The 22,819-nt window shown below is 33.3% G+C and overlaps 1 protein-coding gene across 1 annotated transcript in view; it reads left to right on the top strand.

Annotated features, from left to right (window-relative positions):
- The window catches only part of ADGRL3 (adhesion G protein-coupled receptor L3), a 482,854-nt gene extending 461,153 nt beyond the window's left edge, over positions 1 to 21,701 (top strand). Inside the window, exons 23-24 of the mRNA XM_040624907.1 lie at positions 13,310 to 13,438; positions 20,045 to 21,701. Of these exons, the coding sequence (XP_040480841.1) occupies positions 13,310 to 13,438; positions 20,045 to 20,844 (929 nt within the window). The 3' untranslated portion in view covers positions 20,845 to 21,701. The remainder of the gene's footprint in view (positions 1 to 13,309; positions 13,439 to 20,044) is intronic.
- Positions 21,702 to 22,819: the final 1,118 nt, after the last annotated feature.

Below are 22,819 nucleotides of genomic sequence, written 5' to 3'. Positions count from 1 at the left end.
AACCTAAGTGTTGTGTGACTAAAAACTGTCTCTTCTGTAGATGTGCAGCCCATATTTATTAAAGTTGATGGATTCTTCTTTCAAGGTTCAGATGTGTATTAGTCTACACATGCGTTCTCAATAAATTTATGTAATCAGTACAATAAGATGGCTTATGGCAATCTTTTCATAAATTTTAAGGGTAAATCTTGGCTCTCAGTGGCACCACTACCTACTGAAAGGTGGCCTCACCTTTTTGGAACATTGTTGATACAAAAGGGAAGGGCATCATCAAATAGACTTTGCAAATTGTTGATTTACTCATAGTAGTTTTGAGAATGGAGTTTTAATGCAGTGACTTTTGGTAAATTGCTTATATCCTCAGTGTCTATGCAGTGGGGATATAGAGAGCACCCACTTCACAGGGACCTTGAGAGGACTAAGTGAGTTTATATATATATCAATTCCTTACTACAATGCCTCCAAAATAATAAGTACTCTTATCATTATTTTACTCAGAAGTTTGCTTACATCTTCTAACAAATGAAAACTGATCCTTGCCAGTGCTTTCAGATAATTAGATATTAAAATTCATCATTGACTACTGAAGGTTTTCTTTCCTTTTTATTTTCTAGTAATAGGTGGGCGGAATAAAACAGTTACCTGAATGCCAAGTAAAAGAAATAATAATTTACCTAAAATGGTGCTACCCTTGAGGCTAACAAAAAGAAATAAACTAATAAAACTGAATTGTCTCTTCTACATTAGAAATTAAATGCACATTATATCTGCCTAGTTGTACTTTCCACTTCTGATTTGTAACCATATTTTAGCATTGAAGAAATAAAGGTAAAATATTTCTTCTCCCTACCTTAGATAATGATATAAGCAAACACTGCCTTCTCTTTCCTCCAAGCCCTATTCTGCCCTTCAGAAGCTGAGAACACTAGTTCAATTCAGACAGCCCTGCTAAATAACCAGTTATGTAGCAGAGAAGGGATGTGACTCATTCCCGTTTTAAACTCATGTCTTGTCAGAGACTGTATTGTCTTTCCCAGGAGGTTGGTCACCAAGGCAGAAGAAACTTCACAGTAAATCACCTGTTACCTCATTAATATTCAGGCTACTCAACATATTTTACTTTTGTGTTTTTAAAGAAAAGTGCAATGAAAAATTGTAAGTGGTGTTTCACTGCAGTTAATGACTTCTATAAATTAAAGCTTAAAAGGGTGAAACCCTCATACTCATTCACTGCACTTTATTAATCTCAGTAAATATAATATGACTTTATATGCACAAATGTGTCCTATTTCTCAAAAGCCTTGCTGTTCTGAAGGATTATAAAATTGTTTGTAAATATTAACCAGATCCTGACATCTATTTGTGAAATTTGCAAAAACAGTTAAATGATGTGCCTAAGAGTACTTGCATGACTAATAAATCAAAGTTGACTTGTACAACAAATTACTTTTTATTATGAACAAGCATTATGGTAATATAAGTGCAAATATTATAAGTATTATGGCATGGAAAACATTTTCATTTGAGAGTCACCATTACATTTATATCTAGTATTTTTTGACTTTTATATTCTTGATTTGTAAATGAGGCAACAGTACTCTCTTGTTAATTCATTTCCTTTTATACACGTCATCAATAAAGACATAATCAGAAAATGTACTACAAAATAAGGATATCTTTTGTGTTAGGAAAATCAGTTTAATAACACAAAAGCAAAGTAGGTAAAGATTTTAAAAGTGAAATGCTATGCCAGATAGATAATTAAACAATGCTATTAATATTTTGATTCCTAACTCAAGGAGACCAAATTATTTTCAGAATGAATTCTCCATTGCAAAATGAAATATATTGAATATTGATTTCTAGGCAATCAGGGGCAAATGTTCTTGCTATAAATTGCTGTCAGGAATTGAAAGTAAAACTTCTAAAATGCTTGCGCAGTGAGTCCTTCTTGTGCTTTGCTTTTAACTTTGTCTCTTTGATATGAGTCCTTTCAGTCATCCAACCTCTCAAAGCCAACTACACAACAGTAAAAATGGCTTGTACTTTACTATTATTATTATTACTATTATTATTGTAGCTTTTATAGATCCCTTCACAAAGAGAATTCTTTATGTAGATTCTGCATTATTATAGTTTATTATCTTACCACCTTATATATATATAGTTAGCAGTATCTCTTATCTCCTTATTATAAATCAAACAAGCTGCAGTGAGTTACCTTGATAATTTCTAAATATAGTGCTATGAAACATTCCCACTTATTTTTGAAATATTACTGTTGTTTCATCTAAGTTGCTGGGGATGTAATTTTCAAAAAAACATCTATTTTTAAGAACTAAATATATATACTCAACTTCTCTTCAGAAATCCCTGGTATTCTTTCCTCTAATAGAACACAATGTGGCTCTTTATATTTTTTGATCCCTTTGGGATTTTTTGGTGGGTGTAGTTAGGAGTTTTATCTATTATACACTATTCATGATTCATCCATTATCTTTATATCCATGAAGAAGCTGGGTTTTTTGCTTACTTGTCCAAGTGGAATGGCTAATAAAGGATGAAATCTAGATTCTAAACAAGATCTTTCTGACTGCAAAGCCCTAGTCATGAGAACAAAATTGTTCACTCTTTTTTTATGATGACAGCTTTTCATGAAGCTTGCTAAGATTAGAATAAAGATACTTTTCTCACTTCACATGGAAATATGATATTCTTAACACCACAAGTATCAACATCTTTATTTCTTAATTTCCTTCACCTACTACTCATTTCCTTCTACTTTATTTTGTGCTAGGTATACTCTTTACTGTGGATTCATCCGATTCAGTTACAGAAAGAAAAGCTTTAAAACACTGTGAATATATGGAGAGATGGATTGGCCAGGCTTTTCAAAACTATTTGATATAGAATATGCTGATTTGCTATATATTATTGTCTGATTTTAGGACTTGGGTTGCAAGAAGATTTTTATAATCATTCTTCTTTTCTTTCCTGGAAGGTCTCAAGGTATTTTATTGGTAGAATCCTTTATCTTTAACTTCTTACGTTTCAGTAAAAGGATGAACATCTTGGTCAGAGCAAAGATTGTGTTTAAAAATCAGGTAAATAGCTTCTGCCTCTAATAATTCAGTATAGCGCCAACCAAAGATACAATTTTACCCAGGTATTTGTACTTTTGAATTTGACATTGTCCTCTGTCAGGACAACGTAATAATGCCTAAAACAAGTAGAAAATCTGTTTGAGTTAACTTCAGATAGATAATGATAATGTTATAAATTAAACTTACTATTTTTATGTGCTAATTCCAGTTTTAACAAAAAGTATGAAATGTCTTATATTCACAGTTTAAAAACAAAACCTGACTATACCTCTCATCTGGAAAAAGGTTCCTACTGTATTATAAACATAAAGCTTGTGAGGATATAAATGTAGTATACAACATCCAAAGTTAACTAACAAAGCCATTATTTGTTCACATTATTTTTTCTAAGAAATAGATTGTATTAATTCGTATCTGCTACTTTGAAAGTAAATAGAATTAATTCAGTTACATGAAAAATTAAATCATGGAAGAGGGATATATGGTTAGCCAAAAAGAGTCCTCATTAGAAAAAAGGTACTTAAATTGTCATTACCAATAATTGTGCAGTATCCAATTAAAATAGCTTCTGTTTTATTGAATTACACTGCATACAGAAGCATGCATTTTCTATAGCTTAACCTTACATGCCATTTAAAAGTAAGTGTTTATGTGATGGGTTCTCCTATGGTTTTCATAAGAGACTTTCTTCATAATTTATCATTATAAGGAATGCGGTTGCTTCAAAAACTAAGACAAGTTACTCATCACACTCATAGAACGTAATTTACAACCCCAGAAAAATCACTGGAGAATTAAGAAAGATTTGAGAGGATACACAGATTGAAGGAAGATAGTTAATCTTGATGCAGAGAGGTAGAAACAATGTAAGTTTCCTGAAACAGTCTTAGTCTAAACAGAACAGAACTGATTATGATTAAATGATGAAACAGGCCTTTTCCAAATGTTATCAAGAATCTCTTTATTCATAGATGCTTTGTTTTATTTTTCTCAGACATATTTGTTAAACTATCGGTTCCAAGTTTAATATTCAAGTTTTAGCCAGAATAGACCTTCTGCCTGTAAGCTATATAATTTGCTCAATATAGGAAAGGATGCCAGCGTAGGGCAGAGCGTTATACAAAAAGTCATATTTTCTTCATATTGGTAAAGCATTTCATATTGTTAAGTAGTTATTATATTTCCTTACCTTCCTTTTTTCTGAGGTGCGTTTTATTAAGTGAAAATGCACAAGCAATGTGTGATTTACAAATACATATAGCTGTGGGATTGACACATTCCATTAACAGATATCAAGAGATAATCCAATGTAGAGAAACTAAGTAGCTATAATGTGAATGACATTTTGCTAAATGCCTTTGATACACTAAAAAGATCTGTAATTACTGCTATTTTGCCTGTGGTTAAGCAAACTTGGCTCATTATCTTTAGGCTTAGTATTTTTTGTTTTTAGTACTATGAAATGTATTCAAAAATGTCCAAATGTATTCAACATGTCCCAAGTTAACAGCACACAGAAATACATGTTTTTGGCCACAAAGGATGAGTTTTAGAGATGAATGTCTGAATAGCATATGTTCATCATTTCAACTGCAGATTAACCACTTACACTATTGTGCAGCAAAGATTCACCAAGAATTCTGAGTTTTAATTTTGCTGCTGTTGGCTTGAGCAGTCAGAAAACCAAAGATCTCTAAGCAGTTTTGCTTTCAGTTAATTATGTAAAATTATTAGATAGATATAATTACAATATACAGTGTAATATATTATATAAAATACATTAAAATATATAATACAAAAATTCTTTAGAGCTTTTATATATATTATTATATATTATATATATATATTATTTAGTATATATACATTATAGCCTAATATATATATATTAGGTTAAAGTAGGAGTTCTTAGAAATAAAACACAGATTATAAATTATAAGAAAAAGGTAAGGTTCTTGTCTCAAAATGTAAACAGTACTCATGACAGTAAGCTATTGGGAGAAGGTGTAAACAACATATAACAAACAGAATGTTATGCCTATGTTGTATGAAGAATGTCTACAAATCAATATATATAGGCAAAAGATAAGAACAGGCAATTCACAAAATAGGAAACCTTTATGGCTAATAAGCATGAAAAATTACCCCATCTTTTTGATAATCTGGGAAATGCAAAGTATAACAGTAATATGAAATATCATTGTATACTCTTATCGGATTGGCAAAAATATGAAGCTTACAATACCAAGTCCTAGTAGGAATCTGAGAAATTTCTACTGCTCATGAAAGTGTGAATTGGTACAAATACACTTGCCAGAATTTTGGCAACATGTTCTAAATTGAAATGTGGACAATGTATGGCCCAATAATTTGACTTCTAAATATTTATTGTAGAAAAACTCATGTGTCTGTACAAGAAGACATATAAAGAGCCAATTAGAGCAAAATAAGGAGGAATAGACAAGGTAATTTCTTGGGTTCCCATATCTAAAACTCTGAGCTTAGCTATTTAAACAGAGACAACACCTCTGCATTCAGAATATTTAATTTCATATTAAACTAACAATAACCCAATCTGTACTTTGGAGAAAACATGTCCATATTAATAGATTCCCAGTGAATGGATTTGCTATTAAAAGAAGCTGAAGTATCTCTGAACCATTTGAAAGAAATTTAATAGGGCAGGTTGATTAAAATTTAATAGCAAACTTGTTGGCTATTAAAAGTGCACAGTGTAATAAATCAAGATGTCAGCTCTTCAATTTACGACTTTAGAAAAAAAATTATGAAAGAGCTCTTGGCTTTCAATAAAATATTTCTTCTTTGACACTTGATAATTTCATTAATTATTTGAATAACTGCAAAATATAAAATTATGATTTCTGTGATTTTTAAAGTTATTTTTATATAATTTTAAGGTAGTATGTAGATTCTTTTAGTTTTGTTCGTTATTATAAACAACTTGGTCTTGATTCAAATGGCTGTTCCTATTTTATAAAGTAGCCCTCCAAAATTGAACTTAATCATTTTTCCGCTCTTTCTGTAGATTGTGTGTGATGTTGATATTGTACTGTTAGACAGAAAGAGAAAAAATAGGAAACAAAATGCTTAAAATAGATAATACCTATTGAATCAGTTCTCCAGAGTTCTGGAAGTCTCTTTTATTGATTAACTTTCATTTTGGTTTATTTATGTAATATAAATTAATACATGAATATGAAAATTAAATAATTGAACATTACAGAAAAGCATATGAGAGAAAAGTAATACACTTGTATAAGGCTCCTGATAAAGTTTTATTGAAACATCCTTTTGGGAGAGGATGCTAAAAATGTTTGAAAGTCATGGATTTAAATGTGTTTGAATAAAACTACCAGAGTCAGATGTGACCTTGAATAAATTATAAATGTCTCTGGACCTGTGTTTCTTTATGTAGTAAATGATAGCAGTAGATTAGATAATGTTAAAATGAATATAAGACGTAGTTGGGGTACTTCTGATCCATTTTTTCCAGTTGTTTATAATATAGTTCACTCACTAAAGAAAAAGACTTTTTTTTCTCTCTCTACCAGTTTTCTAACCTCTTTGAAAAGGAAATCAAAGTCACCGGATCCTTTCACAAGAAAGAAATGCAGTCATGTGCGCATGACCACACAAACATACAACTTTACGTTCAATTTTAAGGGTCTCACAACTCAATAGATACCATCTCCTGGTAAAAGATCACTTGCTTAACACCGAACTTAGGATTCTACGGAAAATGCCATCTTTAGTGAAACTATTTTTTACTTGTGTGAAATGAAGGCTCCATTATGGGCCAGAATCAAGTTCTGAAGACAGAAGCAGAGAGACGTCATCCCGTAGTGCCTCTGCTTTATGTAGAACTCTGATGTCTATGCATTCGTCAATATATGTATTGGAAATGACTTCATAAAAGCAAAATATGTCAAATCAAGGAAAGGGAACCAAGAGGGAACAGAATGAAGGACAAGGTGTATTAAAGAAGAAAGACTATCCAGGTAAAACTGTTCTGGCGGAATAAAACAGAACATGCACCATCCTAGATATTCATAAATAACGAGAATTTGAAAATTAGTAATGTGTTGGTATGCGACTCTCAAGAACGGCGTATTCAGTTGGTTCATGAGAACACCAAGGCCTAGAACTAGACAACTTTGCCTACCCAATAAGAACAAATAAGAATGAAAGTACATTTTTTTTTAAAAAGTGTGAGGGGCAAAGCAGAATGACAATTCAAGTTATTTTAAGAACTTTTCAGTGTACTTTTGTTAGCCTGCTGTCAGGAAGAGACGTTGTTTGAATGAGGTTTCTGAATGATACAGTATGGATTCAAGTGGGATTCAACTGTCATCTTTTTTTCGGATCTGTTTTTTTACTTCACAATTTCAAAGCTTGCCGCTCTACATTTGATTTGCAGGCCCCAGTTACACATATCACACCGAACCGGCCTCGACAGTGCTGTCATTCAAGGCCTCCCCGTGTCAAAACACCTATTTTATTTTCATAAGGAAAGAAATACAACAGTTTTGTGGTAAAACTATGCATTTGAAAAGAGTGTACTCATTATTTTTCCATTCAAACTGCACTCATTCAAAAACTTTTATAGCTCTCTCTTCAGATAGAAGCAAAGTAAAAAAGAAAAAGACTCTTCTTAAAAGGTCTGTGATTTTACATGTAGTATTTCTCAGCGGCCTTAGGATCCGACTTTCAAATAATTGTCAGAAAACTTCCCAAAATTTTTCAGTGCGGAATATGAAAATCTTTTTTGCTTTGTGTCCTGCTTTCGCCAGAGAAGATCTCGTGGTTGGCTCTCTGTTGACAGTTTTGTTGATGATTCACATATATTGAAGTTCAATTTAATTCCTTTTCCATGGTTTTATTAAAGAGCAGGTTTGACTAGACTATACCCAGGATTCAGTGAGTCAGATAATTAAGGAGCAGTTATTCTTACATAGCCAATTGGAGCTTTTTTACTTTGAGCTTTTTTACCCAATTTGAGCTTTTTATTTTAAGTCACAGCAGGCTGTGCCATTATTTCCCCCCCTTTTATCATATTATCTGCAGTTAGTATTCAGGTAGCATTTTGTATTTCCAAATAATTATATGAGTGTTTATTTCTGCTTTAAAGTTTCAGTATTATAGGACCTGGTACAGTGTTAGAAGGAAATGAAGAAATCACATTAAGAATTGGACAGTTGACACTCTTAAGAAATTTGCTCAAATTATAAAACTGCTCATAATTGATAAAATGACTTGCTTTAGTTTGATATACTAAGGATGCCATAGATTTCACATGTTCTTCATTAATTAACCAATATTTACCGAGCCCTGGGAACTATTCTAGACACTTGGTGTAGAGCAATAATAAAACCCAGTGTATTCCTTGCTTTCCTAGGGCTTACGTTCCCATGAAATTTGCACATAAACGTTCTTTTCCCAAATCTTCTCCTCCAGCCCGCAACATCAGCCTATTTGTGTCTTCAACCTGACTAACTTACAGCTGAAAAACAGTGACAGATGGTCTGTAAACACTGATCTTCTTGGAAGTCTGCAGCAACTTCACAGCTATTAGAAAGGAAGTTTACAAATCAGAAGTTAGTCGGAAGGAAGAGGAAGAGACAGGGTGGACAGAACCTTGGAAAATAGTATCAGAATTCAAAGTGACCTGAGTAAATTGGGGAAACAGCCAGAAGCAAACAGAATAGGCTTCCGCAAAGACAAGTGAGATGCAGTGCAGCTATAGAGAAAGACAAAAGTAACTTTGCACACTAAAGACCCAAGAAGACAGGTACTATACAAGTTTTCAGTTCAGAGATCTAGGCATTGACAAAAAAACGGTGTTTTCGGCATGGTAAGGGGCCACCTTTCAAAGGTGTCATTGAGATAACTAAATGTGAGTGGGGACTGTAGGAACCATGGGATGATGCTTTGTTGCACTTGTTCGGAATGCAACAGAAAAAATGACCTCTTGCAAGCTTTGAATGTCCATGGAAAAAGTATTGCCTTCTTGCACTAGGGAAATCAAACGACAGATAACTGTTTGGTCACTCAAACATATCCCTTATTCTTTCAAACTAGCAAATCCATAAACCTGATCCATAACTGATTCACTTTCTATCAGGAAAAAGGCCTTTAATACCAATGAGAAAGGAAAAAGTGTATTATGTTGGAAAGGTTGAGACTATGTTTATACGTGTTTGTGTGGTTGTAGATTTAAAGGCGGGGTGTCTCTAATTATGACTGCATGTCACTTATTAGGCTATAGATCAGTATCTGATCTGGATTGCGCCTAGATTTGAGGAAGCCACCTACCAAAGCCATGTGGCTGGGACTGAATGTTGTTCCATTTAGTCAACACTGTGTCACAGCATGGCTGTATACCAATGGCATTTCTGTGATTGTTGCTGGCCTTTCCAGATTAGCGGGAATTGATTAAAAAACTCGGTCTTCCTACATTAGTAGTCTGATTAATAAGGGCATCTTCAAGGACATTCAAAAACTAGAAAATACTTTGAAAAACTGAAATAGAACTTTATGCTGGGAAAGCTATAGCCAGATGGATTTTCTGTCACAATTTTGATAGCTTTGTTACAACTCAATTACAGAACTCCATTTTTTATGATTAAATTTTTGTCCTTATATTTTTAATTTTTTATAAACAATGATAAACAGGAAAAAAATATTGAGTCACCTGCTTTTTGCTTATGTTGGATTCCTCCCAGTTCACCTATTTTCTTTCTTAAAGGACCTAAAGAGTATATTCTTTTACACTGGTGTAGAAAAAATAGAGAGAGAGAGACACCTTGTAATCTATTTGAAGCAAGAGGTGGGGGAGTAGCATGAAATCGTTGCATCTTAGTTGTTTTTTAATTAGTTCAAATTAAGTCATATGTAATAATGAAGGAAGGTTATAGAAATACAGATATAAGCCCCAGCCATAAAGGTCTAACCCTTATTTGATCTGTGAAGGAATGTGGTGATTTTGAGCCATTTTATATTTTTAAGGTTTCTACCCTCTTTCATTTTAAGCTGTTTACACCTTTCATTTTCTATTGAAATTCTCAGAGTAATTTTAGAAAGTAATTATTTGTATTGAAGACTAACTTTCCTTTTTACTTGAAAGAAGCTACAATAATAAATATTAGGTAGCAGGTACAATTTACAAGTAATTTGCTTTTTAAAAATGTTGCGTGGACCCCATCTAGTCTCTAACAATCTTAAATTTGTGTAACATCAATGATACACATGTTTAAGATTTACAGTATTCCATTTCTTATCTGAAAGGCACTGTAGCCAACTCTGTAGTTTTTCTTACTAGTATTCTCTATATTTAATTTATCAATGGAAAGTAATAGCCTGATTGACCCATTGTATGATAAATGGAAGATCTGCCATCTCACTGTGTTAAAGCCATTTGAATGTATATGTTGTACAATTTCAGCAAATACTCATTGAGCATTTAATAAGTGAAAAATTCTGTGCTAGTCCTGTGTTAGTTCTTCGCAGGAAGTATAGAATGCAAACACGTGGCTTATTTCCTATAAGAACTGAAACCTTCCAGCTGTAGAGATCTGACAAGTTATGTTGTCCTGTAAATCTAGAGGTGTTCACTTACCCATTTTTGAGGTTAAAGTATGTGTTATTTGGGGCGCCTGGCTGGCTCAATCAGTAGACCATGCAACTCTTGATCTTGGGGTTGTCAGTTCAAGCCCCCCATTGGGCATAGAGCTTCCTTAAAAAAATAAATAACAAGGTAAAATATGCATGATTTGATTGATAATTTACTGTATCACAAAGAGCTATGATTTTGAAAAAAAATAAAAACTACCATGGCCAAGTTTTTTCTTCTCATTTTTTTTTACTTTTCTATAAGTAACTAAACATTTTTGTTTCATTCATTCAATATAGATTACTTATAATTTTGAGATAATCATAGATCCACTTACAGTTATATGAAATAATGAAGAGATCGTGTTCCTTGTGCCGTGTTTCTCAATAATATCTTATAAAACTATACTACTGTACTACAAAATCACTGCCAGAATATTGACCAATATCTAGCAATCTTATTCAGATGTCTTCAACATTACTTATATTTAATTGTATTTGTGTGTGTGTGTGTGTGTTTAGTTCAGTGCAATTCTATCACAAGAATGGGTTGTGTTATAGCACCATAGTCAAGACACAGAGTAGCTCCATAACCAGAAGGAAGCCTCATGTTGACCGTTTATCACAATATGACCATATCCATTTCCCTCCCCCTTGCATCTTTAACTCTGTCAAGCACTAATGTCTTCTCCGTGTCTGTAATTTTGTCATTTCAAGAATGTTATTTATATATATATATGTAAATTTCCATATATACATATATATGGACTCATTTAGTATTTAAGCTTTTGGATTGTCTTTTTTTACTCTCTATTATGATCCAGAGATTCATCCAGTTTGTTACGTGTATCAATAATTGTTCCTTTTTATTGCTGAATAGTATTCCATTGTAAGGATAGGCCACAGATTGTTTAACCATTCACCAGTTGAAGGATATCTGGGCTGTTTCCCATTATGGACTATTATAAATAAAGCTGCATGAACATCCATGCATAGGTTTTTATGTGAACATAAATTTCCATTTCATCTGGGATGAACGTCCAAGAGTACAATTGCTGGGTGGTATGGTAACAACTGCATGGTTTGTTTAATAAGTAACTGCCAGACTGTTTTCCAGAATAGCTATACTATTTTAAATTCCCCCAGCAAAGTACGAATGATCCAGTTTCTCTTCACCCTTGCCAGCATTTAATGTTGTCACCAGTGAAATTTTCAGCATATAGTGATATCATATTGTTGTTTTAATCTGTATTTCCCTAATAGCTAATAGCAGTTCTTCTCATGGGCTTGTTTGTCACCTGTATATCCTCTGCTATGAAATGTCTGTTTATGTCTTTGGCCCATTTTCTAATTGGATTGGGTTTTTTTTTTTTTGTTTGTGTTCTGTTTTGGGGTTTTTTTGTTGTTGTTGTTTTACTGTTGACTTTTGAGAGTTCTTTCTATATTCCAGATACTAGTCTTTTGTTGAATTACAAATATTTGTACATTTGTTTGCAAATATTTTCTCCTTGTCTATAGATCTTATTTTCATTCTCTAATATATATATTGAAGTAACCATATACTCATGTTCAACCTGACTGTCCCCATACAATTTGCATTTTCCTTTCCTCAGTCACATTTTCTTTATCATCTAACATAAACATGCATTCTGCATTCATTTTATACGTGGCCTAGTTATATTTAATAAAACTGTTCCTCTGATCTTTCGCTTTATTTGGTTAAGCAGTTTTGGAGGATGGGAGGTTGCAACTCATACTGATGATATGTTAGGAACTAAGTACATCTATTCACAAAGAGATGAAATAATTTAACTTTGTGACTTTGCTGTGCCAAAATTCAAACAACCAGTTGGAAAATGGAAAATGGAATTATGTATGTGTTGGATATTATGAAGCGAATATATTTTTTAAAGATTTTAAAATAATATCTATATGATTATTTTATCAGATTTGTAAATTCACCTGATTAGTATGCTTACTATGGTGTACTAATAAGAGTGATTATATTTTATTTTATTTCAATTTAAGGAATTCTTTTTCATAGAATTTTAAGAAATGTCAAATTCTTCTGTTGTGTCAACAACTGCTCTCCAAATGAGTGTTTTATCGTAAATGTTGCCTTTTATTCTTTTTTATTTTCACTGAGAACAACCCAATGGTTTCTATGAATGAGAGAAATATTTTGTTTATTTTGGCTTTTCTTTCTGTGTTTTAATTTTTTTCCAGCTTTTGTTTTGTTTTGTTTGTATGGAAGACTATGTTTTGCTTTTTTTAATTTTTTTTTTTTATTTTTAGCAAGCATGGGAGTATATTCTTGCTTATACTTTGGGAAAGAGAACACCCTAAATGGGGCTTAATCAGCATTGTAAACCATTTTCTTTCCCATTGACTCTTGGATATGTGCATTATCGGAAACATGTGTGCTTTAGTGGCATATATTTTTGAGTCTAATTAGCTGCCTGCCTGTAATCAGGACTATATCAACTGTTGTCATTCTAAATGTTTCCTTTCTTTTTTTCAAACACATTTGCCTGATTGACCTTTTTTTTTTTCTCTGTCTTTCTATGGGGCTGCTCCAGGAGCCATGGCTAATCATCTTATAAGCAATGCTCTGCTTCGTCCGCATGGTACTAACAATCCCTATAATACATTGCTTGGGGAACCGGCGGTCTGTAACAACCCTTCTGTCAGCATGTACAACACACAAGGTGTGCTGGAGTTTATCTTAATTTTGTCAAGTGAGAGTCCCATTTTATGTAGCTTTTATGGCCACATTCTATTTTTCTTTCCTTCCACCTGCCTTTTCTTTGTTTTGGAAGCAGACACACAGACTCCTTTCGCCTTCCACCCCCTTGGTGCTTTTATTTTCCATTTTCCTTAGGTTTTCCTCAGTAACAAATGGATTCCTTTCTTCTGATACACAAATGCTTGATTCACCAATCTGTGTTTGTTTGTCTGTAATGTTATAAAATGTAGTGTGATGTGTCAGTGCTTTTCTTGTTGTTGATTGATTTCTATATTAAATATCTATGTATTTATTTTGAGAAATGAGATATTTGCCTAAGGTAAGTAAGATAAAGGAAAGACTTGATTCAAGAGTCTTAATTTATAAGGCCAAGGAAATAATCTTACGTTATTATGCCATGAAGCACACTCTAGGCGCGAGGCGTCAGTACCGGTGAAAGCACTTAGGTCAACTCCATGGAAAATTACGTTGAACTAAGCCGTGGAGAAAAGAGCCATTCAGTTCGCTACTGAACTGACCATAGCACGTCAGGTTCTGCACTAGCGTGCCATGGCCAGCGTGAGCAGGCTCAGGAACATCAAGATTTCTTGTCTGCTGTGGCGATGTGCGAAAAACAAGGCTTTGGGATATGGTTCTTCTGAATATCCTCCAGCTTAAAATGATATACACATTTAATTGCACCTCAAACAAATAAGCATAAATCTCTTTAAAACCACTTCTAGTATAAGCGTTTGGACATGGCTTATCTTTTCTAAGAATAAAAAATGTATTGGAGCACAAGAAATTAAAAATATTCATATCATATGCGAGAGACCACAGAAAAGAGCTATTCAAATAAAAGTTTCCTGAAAGAAAAGTCCTCGTTAGGGATCCAATTACGTAATATTGTAGTCAAAGGAAAATTCACCGTAAGAAAGAGGCTGAAGTGGTTCTTTGAGGCTGGATGCCATAAATTAGCAGTATTTAGCTTTCCCAGGCAATTTCAAATAAAATTCCTGTTATTCTCTGTAGGAATCTGCGTTTTCTTTCCCTTCTCAGTCAGAGGTAAAATATTAGGGTGGCGAGTGTGTAAAACTTGGTGTGAATGGCCGTTCCATAAAAGTGTGTTTGTTACAGCACTGCCATTGGGTGTCTAAAACCTTCTGAGTTTCCTAGGTGACACCTTGCCAGATACATAGGATGATTTTAAATCATTTCAAAAATAGTGAAGTCAGTAATACAGAAGTGACTTCAGGAATATGGTCAGACTGTTTCTCAGTCAGATGAAGTAATTAAGGGAATTTTTGATTTATCAAGTTTCATAAGGCCTGTCTAAGAATCACAGACTCTTAGAATCAAAAGAAGGAATGGAGCTCATGAATCCTCTTCACCACATTGCTGACATTTTGTCAGCCTGTGCCGATCTCCTCTAATGGGACCCTTCTCACCTCAGGATTTCATACATTCAATTGTTGAAATGCTCCATTTGTTCCTTTTTTTTTTTTTTCTTCCGCTGAGCCGAAATCTGCCTCTGGCTAGGATGCTTTGATTTGCCCTCTAGAGCAAAGAAGAGCAAAGTATTCTTCTGCTCTCTGTGTCAATCCTTTAAAATACTTTGAAAGCAGCTCGCCTGGCTTCTTTTGGTCCTCCATTTCCCTAGTGCCATCAATATGAGATAGTTTCTGGGTCCTTCTTCATGGTTCCCCTTCTAAATTGTCTCTTGCCTTCTAAACTGTTCCCCTTCTAAATTGTCTCTCCTTAAAATGTCCCTATTTCATTGTGGCACTCAGTGAAATGTACATTTCACAACACAACAAATGTGGCTTGACACAACAATTTAGCAGACCTTAGGAATGCTTATGTTGTTTTTTTTTTCATTAGGCGAAATGACAGATAATTGTGTCATTGTAAACATTTTACAATGTGCTGACGTATTAGTAAGTTTTCAATAATGTTAAGTGAAGATTTTCATCATATCTGCAAATTAAATCTATTCTGCATTATTCACTTTATGCAAAGAGTTGTTAGAAAAGCCATAAAAATTGATTTACTTATTTTGTTATAAAAAAATTGATTTACTTATTATTGTTATAAAATAAGTAAAAATTTAGATAACCTTCTGTTCAGCTTTTTTGATTATTCAGATATAATTTCTAATGCTTTATGTAATGAAAAACTAACAATTATTAATCTATATGTTTTCCCTAATTCAGTATCTGCCTTCTTGTCTTATTTTATTTTTACTGGTATCATAAATTAGGGGATTTTTCTAAGGATGGAACACTACTATAAACACTATCAAAGTGAAATTCTCTGATGCAAAATTTAAAATAACACCATTGAGGTATAAAGTTTTATTTCTGTGAAATTTGTTACTGAACGTTGCTCTTAAGATCATCAATAAATACACAAAGAATTCTTCTGAATGGACTTATTGTGTTTGTCAGTAAGTTAAATAAATTCCATTGACTTTTCTTAAAAACAAAAGTAGATAATTTTATTTGTGTTTTTCAGAATCTGAAGTGAAATTGTTTAACTGTTTTATGTTTTAAGATTTTTTTAAGATGTTAAACTGTGATAGTGCCTAAAATAATACTTTTATCACTGACCAAAAATAAATCTTAGTGATTGTCGTATTGCTACTAATCTTATGCTTTCAGATGAATGCACTTAATATTCTTACTGGCAAGGGGAAATCTTACATGAAATATAGGTGGCTCGGTATGTACTGGAGTGGTTTATGTTGAATTACCACTTGGTTCTGTTCTGTGGGTTCTCTAATTCAGTTGCACCAATGCTATCCAAGCAAAGAAGCATTCAGATTTAAAGTATTCAGATTTAAAGTATCCATGTTTGTTTGTAATGCCTTTATTTAAAATATGTAGAGATGTGTTTATAGAGTTACTGAAGCATATAGAGTTCAGAGTAAAGATGAGTAATATACTTCTATTATATTGGATTCAGACTCTATCTGTGGAAATATTTAAAACTCCATGCATAGTATTTCTGGATCATCTTCTTCTTGTCAGTACTGGAGAATTCAATTTTTGTAAGATAAATCTCGCTATAGATTAACCTATCAATAAGACATAAAATAGGGAAGTCATGATTTTGCAAAATAATTTACATTTTAAAGTAATAATTTAATTCTCTTCTCCAACTTAAAGAAAGACATATCCTTAGGACAGGATATAAAAGGATACATTATAGTCGGTAAGAATACAAGATTATATTATTAAATATATAAATAAATATTCCGTTATGGCTTCAAAGCCTAAGGCAGATGTGAAGAGGACATAGACGGTAGTAGTGCACAGAGGAAATCTATGAGATTTTCTTTCTGATCTCAGTCCTGCCACTATTAGCAGGGTGGGGTTAGATAAGGCTCAGCCTGTCTTGGCTGCAGTTTCTTCATCCCTGAAAAGCAGGGTTGAACTTCAGTTATCTCTCATGGACTTTCCAGTTCTAAAATTCTATCATTTAGGGAAGGAGCCATATTGAGCTTACAAACGATATCCATCTGTTACTATACTGGTTTGGCTCTTCAATTCAAATTATTTTTCTAAAGTTATTTGGAAACTTTAAAAGAACTTTCCTCTCCACTTTGAAACATTGTTGGTCTTTTCTAAGTAAATTAACTTTTAAGTCCAAAAACCATATCTCTAAAGCAGTGGTTAACTTATAACTAGTTGGAATCTCCTGCGATGAGCTAGCCCAATGAGCTTCCTGGTTTTTATTTTTGTGATGGTTTAACCTTCCTGTAAACAAATTCAGCAAGAGCCGTCCTTTATGACCTGATTAAAATATGAGTGTTTTTTTTTTAATAATTTTGCTAGGATTGTTTTTTAAAGGATCAACTCTAAAAAAGTTTGATTGCAAATGATTGTGCAACAATCCAGAAGAAAACCTGATATTGATGGTGGTATTTTTCTTCCCCTCACGTTGTCTTGATACCGAATAATGGTTGGATTTAACCTTTTTTTTCTCCATAGTTATACAACTTTTGAATAAGAGTTCCAGAAATGACAGTTCTGATCAGTATTATTCACAAATGATAAGAAGCATTTGTATAGGTACAGTGGGGAAAGATAACCTTTTTACAGGAAGACAAAAGATACATAAAGGAAAAAACATGCAACTATGGAAACCTACAACTGTGGGTTTTTTTCTATGTATACAAGCTGAAGATTTTATTTATAATTTTACTGAAAAAAATTAAAGTTAAGTAACATTCCTTAGAAGCAGGTATGTTCAGACATACATACACATAATTATATGCAATATTGAAATATAGTTGTGGGAATCGTCATGGCTTGCACTCAAATCTTTACTCTCCTTGGTTGGTGTGATAATCTTAACTTTAAAATAAATGTGTTTTGTTGGACATTTCTAAACTGTACAAACGCTTATTAAAGACTCATTTTATTAGCATGTGTTAAGGGGGGTTTCTTATTTTCTGACTAACATTTCAGTATTTTTAATTATGATAAACCATGTAACACAGACTCATGAATTTTGGGGCAGTGGAAATTATTTCCTTTGACTCTTTTTTCTGCATATCATCAATTTGCTTTTTACTCATGTTTCTTCTACTGTCGCTGTAAGCTTACTTGTTGTTTTTTCTTTCCTTTTCTTCATGCTGTCGTTTAGAGCCCTACAGAGAGACAAGTATGGGAGTAAAGCTAAACATTGCATATCAAATGTAATTTTTTTAGTTCACTTTTATTGCATCACATATAGATGATGTAGTTATTAAAAACAGTTCATCTCACAATTTAAAAACTAAAGAGCCTATGAATCGACTTATATAAATTTATGTTAATAGAGATTAGACGCTTTTGTTGTCTGATTCTTTTATTGTGTCACATGATCAACATAGTTGTTAAGTCTCATGTAATGTTTGTGTGAGTTAAATTGTTTTTAAATTAAGCATTTATTTTTGCTAAGTAATGCATAAACTTTTAATTTTTATTAGTACATTCCATCATAAAATGTATGTCACATGCAGCATACCCACTTTATTTTACTCTGGCTGTTTCCAACCTGTACCTAATGCATTGACAACAGAAATAATACACACGTTTCAATGCATCAGTCACTCAACCATAACCATCCAGCATACCATAGCGGCCTCCACAGCAGCAGTCACCCATCACATACAGCCCTTTAAAGAGCATTTACTTTTATTTTTCTTAACATTGTGGATTTGTCTACAAGGTATCTTATAACATGAAAATAAATCGCTTCACCCTATGTCTGTGATGGCTGCTTTTTAATGAATCTTTCATGCATTCCTGTTTTTGGAAACTGTTACTTGAGTACAGAGTATGCATCAGAAGTCCATATACAAATTGATATATTTGGGACACTTTATTTAAACCAGCAATGAACTAGTTCAGTTTTGATAATCATAACTGCATCACAGATATAGAATGAATGCTGTATTTTCACAAGTTAGCAGTGTATTGAGAAGTTTAATAGAATTTTTCAATTAATTGTTCTGTAAAGAAATATCCTTTCTTATTTATGAGTATTGGTTAAATGTTTGTGTTTTATTTTCTTTCGTGGTTGCATTTGAACTGCTTTTGAAACTATTATAGATTCTTGGATTTCTGTTTATTCAAGAGAATGCAAAACCCTTGAAGAAGCATGTGGTTAAATTTTATTTCACTAAAACTATTTCTTCCCAGAATAAAATGTTTAATCTCCTTTAAACTCAAAGTTTAATATATGCACACAAAGTCATCACTCATTATGGCATGGAATCTTTAATACTGACACTATGTTTTTAGGGATCAGAGCCCTGTGTCTTTACACGTTCTCTTGTAGTACTACCTACTGACCCTAAACAAGCTCTACTGGGTTTATACGTAGAAAAAAAAATTAGAAAGTAAATCCAAATATTTTTGTTTTGAAAGTTCCTATGTGCAAATTATTTTGATGTGCCATTTATTTGACTAAGCATTATTTCATGACTACATCATTCTGACAAATTTAACATAATCCTTTTGTGGTTTTGTGTGTAGGAATTAATTTGATTCTTACAAAATTACATATCAAATTGTTAGAAAGTGCTTGATTCTTTTACTTTTGACATATTCATAGCATATTCCAAGCACCACACATGAATTATGTTAATATTATACCTATTTTAATGTTAAGACATGTAAAATTAAAGGTAATGAATTATTGAATTGACTTTGATGTGTATAAATTGAAAGCTATGAATGATTACACTAAAATTTTGTGTTATTTTTTTCTAAGTTATAACCAAATATGCTTCAGATAGTATCAGGCAATGTTTGTGTGGAAATGGCAAATTCATAGGTTTTTAAAAATTATTATTTTAAAGATTTATTTTAGATACTTTTCCATTTATAGGCTTTCTATCAATTGTCCAAGTGTATATATAGATATGTACATATAGATTTACTAGTATTTTTTGTTTATTTCCAAACATTTTATACTTAATTAAACATGCTAGCAATTTATACATACCTCATAGTCGGATGTTTTTGCTTTTGTGTCTGTGTGTGTGTTCTATGGCCAACTGGATGTAAATGTCATAGTGTTCTGTAATCTTTTTCAGAGGGGCTTCTGAACAATGCCAGGGATACAAGTGTCATGGATACTCTACCACTGAATGGTAACCATGGCAATAGTTACAGCATTGCCAGTGGTGAATACCTGAGCAACTGTGTGCAAATCATAGACCGTGGCTATAACCACAATGAGACCGCCCTAGAGAAAAAGATTCTGAAGGAACTCACTTCCAACTATATCCCGTCTTACCTGAACAACCACGAGCGCTCCAGTGAACAGAACAGGAATCTGATGAACAAGCTGGTGAATAACCTCGGCAGCGGGAGTGAAGATGATGCCATTGTCCTGGATGACGCCACCTCCTTTAACCATGAGGAGAGTTTGGGCCTGGAACTCATTCATGAGGAATCTGATGCTCCTTTGCTTCCCCCAAGAGTTTACTCCGCAGAGAACCACCAGCCACACCATTACACCAGGAGGCGGCTCCCCCAAGACCACAGTGAGAGCTTTTTCCCTTTGCTAACCAACGAGCACACAGAAGATCTCCAGTCACCCCACAGGGACTCTCTGTATACCAGCATGCCGGCACTGGCTGGTGTGCCTGCCACAGAGAGCGTTACCACCAGCACCCAGACCGAACCCCCACCGGCCAAATGTGGTGATGCCGAAGATGTTTACTACAAAAGCATGCCAAACCTAGGCTCCAGAAACCACGTCCATCAGCTGCACACCTACTACCAGCTAGGGCGCGGTAGCAGTGATGGGTTTATAGTTCCTCCAAACAAAGATGGGACCCCTCCGGAGGGCAGTTCAAAAGGACCAGCTCATTTGGTCACTAGTCTATAGAAGATGACCCAGAAATTTAAACCAACAAAACGGCTAACACCTGGTTGACTGTTCTGAGTTGATATAAGCAGTGGTAATAATGTGTGTACTCCTAAATCGTTATGCTGTTCTCGAAAGACGAACACAAACTTTCAGACTTTTCTTTTTTTTTTTTTTAACTGGGATTTTTAGGTCAGCCCAGGGGAGAAAGATAACTGCTGAAATTCCCCTGTGCCCTCTCCTTTCCTGTCTTTCCCCCTCAGATGGAGACTTCATTATGTTAATGAACGAGATATGAAGAAAATGGCACTCATTGTGGCCTTGTTGAATTCTGTTGTGTTTGTTCTAACATCTCTGATGCTCTGTTACTATAATAACAAGGACCTGATTTTTAAAAGGCCGGAATGGTTGTTTGAAATTAGTAACAACGCTGCATCTAGATTGGAGTGCTGCACAAACAGACATAAAACAAAGCAAAACTGTATCACATAGTGGTTTTTAGTCACTCACAACCTGAATTCACCACAGCGGGAATAGCTGTGGAATACAAAATAAAACAACAAAATAATGAAATGGAGGGGAATTCTAGAATTATATGCTAAATGCATATTTTATGATTTGCTGTATTAACTGATGATAAAACTAATGGCAGAAAAACATTGAACAATTTCTATGTAATGTACAGATACTAGCATTGCACATATAGTCAGCTTTCTGTTCCTCCAAAATTTGAGTCCTGTTAATGTAGTGGAAAAAAAGAGATACTTTCTTTTTCTTTCGTGCTGGTCTTGCAAGTTTGTCTACCAGTAAGAGAGCAAAGTTTCCTTCCTTTCTTCTTTCTTTTCTTTCTTCCTTCATTTTCTTTTCCTTTTTTTCTCTTTTTCTTTTTTCTTTCTTCTTTCTTTCTATCTTCCTTTTTTCTTCTTTTTTTATTGATTTTTTTTCTTTAAAATTTCACCTGGCAAAAAAATAAATAAATAAATAAATGAAGCTATCACTTTATAAGAATCATTTTCTAGTAATACAAACAAATTATTTTTTACAAAAAAAATAAAATAAATAAAATTAGACTTCCTTCCCTCACTATATATCTTTATTCAGTCAGAGTATTTCCAAGAGCATTTTTGCAAACTAGAGCAGGACGAACTTTTATGTTTACAGTGTACATCTGTTGTAATGCAAAGCATATTTGGCAAGCAGTTCATCACCAAGACAGTAGCTATGATTCTAGAAGTCAAGAGGTGTCAATAGAACTAGTGGGGCTTCTGCATGTGAAAAAAAAAAAAAGGTATCCCATAGGCGTTAAAGTGCTGAATGCTCAGTCTGATCCCCAAGTGGGCACCTGCACTACCAATTTTTAAAGGAAATTCACTCCCTTGTAGTAAGAATCGAAAGGTCAAGTTATTTTGAAGTGATTTTTTTTTAAACTCTTCTGTTTATTAACAGGAAAATTTATTTATTTGACAGGATTTTAAGTAATGTAGGAATACAAGAGGTAAATTAGCAGCACATATAATTTTTTTTAAATTTATGATCCATTTTGTATGGTCTCAAAGTTGGATGACCTCATTACTAATATTTGTTGTAAAAGTGAAACTTGTTTGCCAACCAATAAACAACTGATTGAGATTTAGAAGATATTGTTTTGATGTATGTACTATATGATTAATTACTCTTTATTTTTCTCGTCTTTCCTTCTGTTTTCATTATATATACTTTGCTAATCCTCTATGGCCCAAATGAGCCATGCAAAAGAAATCAAATCTGCCTAGACGGATAACCTAAGCACAAAATTATACCATTTTTGCAGACAGAGTAAACCAGAGAAATGGGATGGGCAAATTTATGTTGGATGAAATAAGATGTATAACTTACTTTCAGGCAGGTTAATATATGTTACTATGTGCTTATTTTATAAGCCAGCTGGAGTCACTATGCCTACTATAAAAACCAGCTTCAATCGGAGATTTAAGTATTGAATTGGAGGAGGGGTAGA

The sequence above is a fragment of the Ursus maritimus genome, unplaced genomic scaffold (assembly GCF_017311325.1).
Source record: "Ursus maritimus isolate PB19 unplaced genomic scaffold, ASM1731132v1 scaffold_8, whole genome shotgun sequence".
NCBI lineage: Eukaryota > Metazoa > Chordata > Mammalia > Carnivora > Ursidae > Ursus > Ursus maritimus.
Note: the sequence above shows the minus strand (reverse complement) of the source record. Positions and strands in the feature narration are given on the sequence as shown.